Consider the following 5,224-nt stretch of genomic DNA (forward strand, 5'->3'; position numbering starts at 1 on the left):
GCAATTTCATGTGTCCTCCCATTAATAATAACCAATAATTAAAAGAAAATTGAGTTCCATAAGAGAGCATAATTGAAGTACAGTTACAAATCCTTTTGCATATGATCACTTGTCATAATTAAGAAACAAATCTGCATTACATATATGCTCAACTTTTATTGTGATAAATTCATTTCACCTGATCCAGAAGCAATTTCGGCAGCCATATCACCTAGACAATAATTTATGATGGCTTATAATCCTCGAGAACATGATGCACCTCCGCACATGTCTTCAGACCACCCAGAAGATTCCTAGCTATTAAGCAGCTGCAATAATATGATAAAAGAACATGTATTAATTACAATGACAAAAATACATCACTTAATCAAGTTCTGAAAACAAGCTCCATTTGAAAAATATCCCAATAACAAACAAACAAACAAGATATATGTAACATAGAAGCTTCATGGACCAAATTATCAGGCTTTATATATAGTACGTCTAAAATGTTTAAGCGTCCCAATAAAATACTTTATAGGACCAAACCAAAAAATGACATGTCTAAAAAGTATTACAATAGATTTATAAGACGTTTTTAGGTGTTTCAACAAACTTTTTAGAACGTTTTTAAAATATAATGTCGTATAATTAACTATTTTATAAGACATTATTTGAAAAAAAATGTTCTATAAAATTGTGAGTTTATAAGACACCTATCAAAATGGCTCAATAAAACATCTAATATGACATTTTATCTTCAATCATTCAAAAAAAACTTGTTAAAACGTTCAAAAATGTTTTATAAACTTATTGTAATACTTTTAAATAGAACGTTGTCTAATTTAATCTTATAAACTTAAGTTCTATAAAATATTATATTACAACGTTTTGTCAATAAATGTGATAAAAGTGATTACTAACCTGTTCCTGCCAAATATCTCCAACCCTTTTTTAAAAAGATCCTTCTCCAAAGTTCGCCAAGAATTAAAATCTGTCACCTTTTTTTCAGAGGTACCCTCATTTTCTTTCACCTGATCAGAAAGTTGATGCTTAAGAGATTATGACATTAATACCCGCAATTAAATAGAAATACTAGAGCACCATATAAAAATGAATTTTAAATGGAAATCAGAAAAGAATTATGGTAAAGTAAAAGTGAAACTTCCATCTCATTTCAACTGGAGTTTACGCATCTCCAACGCATTTACGTTAACTCGATTTTCGGATTAAAAAATTACATAAAGATTCAAGTTTTTGCCTAAAGGATCCTTAAACATATGCGTAACATTTTTTTTCCTTTTAAAAAATAAAGCATCTTGCATAAATACCGACTATTTCGAGAAGAAAAAAATGACTAGAAAATGAATTTGTTTGATGGGATGGGGAGAGTGCATGTATACCTGAAAATGAAAGTAACAATTTTCCCCACATGGGACAGTTTCTTCTTCAGTGGCGTCCCAAGTCCCCTTTTCAACCTAATTAGAAATTTTGAAGTTAACATGATTAACCGTAGGAATAAGGTAAATCCAGCAGAATAAGCAAAAGTCGACTTACTGGATATACAAGCTCCTGTCCATGGCCATGAAACTTACAATCAAATATCTGCCAAAATAAAAAAAAACAAAAGATTTTTCGGTTACAACAAATTAATACAACACCGAAAACCAAGAACAGGAAATCACTAATAACGCTTAATTACCAGGCATTGGCGACAAAACAGGTAGTCGAATGGAGCTTGAGCTTCTTCAAGACGTTTATCAAGAAGCGCGTTCATAGCGGAGTCAGTCTCTCCGGGTTTAGAGCTTTCTGTGGCATTCTTTCTACTAACAAGAGCTTCATATCTTGCCTGTATATATATATGATGTTTGATGATATTTCATGTCTCTTTATTAAACAAATGCAAGAAAAAGGGGAAACATCCTGAATGCACCATGACTACAACATTCACAACTCAAACAGAAACAGAAACACTACTAAATAAGAGGCTTTCATCGGCGGACAAAACAAAATCCAGTTAGAGCTAATTACCTTGACTTCACAAGGTTCTCTAGACAAGCGCTTAGCCAGTAAATCGAAGACAGTATCGGATGCTCCGACTTCTTCAACAGTCATTCTGGAAACATTACAACACCACAAGAACACATAGTAACATTATTTACTCTATTACCACAGATGTGCAGCAAACAACCAATGAAAATAATACCCAAGATGAAAGATCAAATCATATGAAACCGATCGTAGAAATATAGACAAAGAGATTGCACTTGAAGAAAAATTCAGAATGCTACAGGTAACAAATAGGAATATGTATATTGAGTGGAACACAGAAACATATAGTAATATAGATTGAAATATATATATATACAAACCTGATGATGTTATCTTCAGGTCCAGCAAACTCCCTCTCTTCTTCTTCTTCGTCACTGAAGCCATTGTGGTCATCATAAATCCTTCTTTGGTTTCTGCATTTGCATTCAATAATATAAGAAGGAAAGAAGTCATGTGAAGATTTAACATATAATACGTAGGTAAACACTAAACAAGAGAGGCAAATGGGTTTCCTGATTGAGCAATTAATAGAGTGAAATAACCATCTTCCGATTGTGTAAAATATGATCACCGCAACAGAAATAGACAAGTAGGGGCAACTACCTATCAATGAAAACAGATGTAACATGACGAGGTAGTTTCTCAACTTTTGGAAGAATGATTGGCCGAACAGAACTATTGAGTACAATGCCAGGTCCTAGGGGAATTACTGGATCATCTTCTTGAGAGCTGCTGCTGCCACCAAACCTTATTTCACCCCGCTTTTGCATATCAATTGCTTCCTGCTGCCTCCTTGACAATAAGTTGTCGAATTTATTTCCGTTCATATTCATTTGGTTTGTTCTTTCAATGGACAACTGGTGGCGATTCCTCGTGATTTCAGCTACTTTAATTCGATTCTCTTCCATCCTTTTCTGCAAGAGTTACACAATATACAGGCAGGACAAAGAGGTTATTAGTGATTTCATCAGATAAAGTTCTCCAGAAACTAGGAAGGCATGTTGGTGTAAGACTGTACCATTACATACTCACGACGATCAGCATCAGCTTGCAGTTTCAAAGACTCAATAACCATTGAAATTTCAGTAGCATCTGCTTCTTGCTGTGCTGCATTCTGTTCAATATGCATACTATTCACTTTAAAATATACAATTCATAAGAGTAAAAAGTAAAAGACATATATGATGTACCTTTGATTATTTGCTTAATTAGCTAATTGAATAGATTGTGAAGGGAATTTAAACATAGACCATTATAGAATATTATGTGATATTATTGAATTGGATGCAATATAACAAAGCTCCTTTTTGTAATCCATTGTCTATTAAGGGCTGCCCTATTTAATCCTATTATCTTATTAATTAGAGTAGATTAATCTTCGATCGTCGTTGGATGTATGTGTATCTACATGTATTTTAAGTGCAATTACAACTGCATTGAAAATCTGAAGTACATATGAACACATATTTAACATAATACATTCGACACTTAGAGTAGCATATTCACATGTGTAACTTAACGAATACGACCACCCCCAAACCTCCATACCACAAATAGGTCATATTGATCTTCGGTATGTCGTTTCCATGAGGCTCCTATGTTCCTATCTTATTCCATTTTTCTTATAGAGATCATGTAACCTTTGGATTAATAATCCTCCATGTTCTTAGTTAATGAGAGTGGGAATCAACAAGTATCATTTTACCGGTTTTTGTGCCATTTTTTTAAAGGCCGAACCAGATATAAACCAAACAAGAAAACCACAAGAGTTCAAACATCAACTTTCTACAAGACTCAGAAAAAAGCGTAACCTCACACTTACATTGACAAGAAATTCCAACAAATCCAAATCTTATTATTCATCTATAAATCTAAATCTTATTATTCATCTACAACTCGTATCACTTAATTACCCTTCTAGCTAAATTCGAAAATCCCAAATTCCATAAACTCTTCATTGTGTTAGAACTGAATACGAAACCGATGGTCATGATGATTAAGTATGAAATGCTATCTTCCAATAAATAAACACAATTGCTCCTAAACTAATCTTTCATTAACATGTTAAGTTTGTTCTCTCATAATTATTAATTAGCCACTTGACCAGAAATCTCGTGTTTCCAACCAAATGGCCTTTGGCCTAGCGGTTTCTAGGTCTTTGGCCTTCATTGGAGGTCCGGAGTTCAAACCGCACCGAAGGTGAGGAAGGTATGTGAGTTTATTTGTTACAATTGTCGTATAAATATATTATATACTTCAAAAAAAAAATCATTCGTCTTGTATTTTATTACCACATGACATCTTTTGCTCCATTGTAACATTTATCTTTATTTTCAGACATCGTCAGAAGTGGAAAAATGTCGCTGTGTATGTATGATCTATAGCATCACCATGAAATTTACATGCATCTAATTAGCCTTCTTACAGTATGCATCAAATCTAGACCGATCTATTACTAACAGATCAAAGTTGTTCTAAAATCTAATGGAACAGTATCTTAAAAACAAAATAGCCCTACAGTTTTACTAGAAATTCTCCGAGACACAAACTCATCATGGATGGCAGCATAATACAGATGAAACGGATAGAAATACACCGATCTATGCATAAACAGCCAAAAACAATAAAAAACATGCTATTTTCGTTCATTTCAGCTAACCAAATATGCGATCTGAGATTTTAATAGATAAACAAAACTAAACACAAGTTAATAATGTTTCAACAGTACCACAGGAACATCTGGAGACTCCGATCTGCCGGCAGCGGCGGTGGAGAGAGGATTGACCTTTGGTGGTGAAGAATTTGTCATGGCTGATGATTGATAGACGGTGAGTAGCTGCAACGAGTTGCAGGCAGGAGACCAAGTTAACTCAAAAGCGAGGTGGAGATTGATGTGAGAAATGAGCTCTTCGGGTTGGAATTGGGGGGAGCTGCTGCTACTCTGACAGAAGAGAAGACGATATATATATATATAGGAAAGGCAAAAGGTGGCGGAACATTGATTTGGTTGGGGTACTATTGATGTACAACTGTTAAAATTGAAGGGCTAATTTTAGCAAAACTATTAATAAGTTTGTTTATTCACCGGTTTTTATTGCAAAAAGTAGAAAAGTGGATGAAGGTCGTTTTAGTTATTTTTTATGATAAATATTTAAAAAAATCGCTGTTTTGTTAATTTATATTAATTATTTTC

The 5,224-nt window shown here is 33.7% G+C and overlaps 1 protein-coding gene across 1 annotated transcript; it reads right to left on the reverse strand.

Annotated features, from left to right (window-relative positions):
* Positions 1–223: 223 nt before the first annotated feature.
* LOC112514575 (histone-lysine N-methyltransferase EZ1-like) lies at positions 224–4,840 on the reverse strand. Its single transcript, XM_025121163.1, has 10 exons — positions 4,760–4,840; positions 3,050–3,145; positions 2,635–2,945; positions 2,352–2,444; positions 2,011–2,095; positions 1,682–1,828; positions 1,537–1,584; positions 1,383–1,457; positions 904–1,013; positions 224–308 (listed from the first exon to the last, which is right to left on the reverse strand). Exons 1-10 carry the CDS (start codon positions 4,838–4,840, stop codon positions 224–226), a joined length of 1,131 nt encoding a protein of 376 aa, XP_024976931.1.
* Positions 4,841–5,224: the final 384 nt, after the last annotated feature.

The sequence above is a fragment of the Cynara cardunculus genome, assembly GCF_001531365.2.
Source record: "Cynara cardunculus var. scolymus isolate 2C chromosome LG 1, CcrdV1, whole genome shotgun sequence".
Lineage (NCBI taxonomy): Eukaryota > Viridiplantae > Streptophyta > Magnoliopsida > Asterales > Asteraceae > Cynara > Cynara cardunculus.

Excerpts from the sequence above, each read along its gene's own strand:
- LOC112514575 (XM_025121163.1), bottom strand. The coding sequence starts at position 4,840 with ATGACAAATTCTTCACCACCAAAGGTCAATCCTCTCTCCACCGCCGCT. Across the intron at positions 3,146-4,759 it reads AGTCTCCAGATGTTCCTGTG|AATGCAGCACAGCAAGAAGC; the intron begins GTACTGTTGAAA and ends CATATTGAACAG. Across the intron at positions 1,014-1,382 it reads ATTGTTACTTTCATTTTCAG|GTGAAAGAAAATGAGGGTAC; the intron begins GTATACATGCAC and ends CTTTCTGATCAG.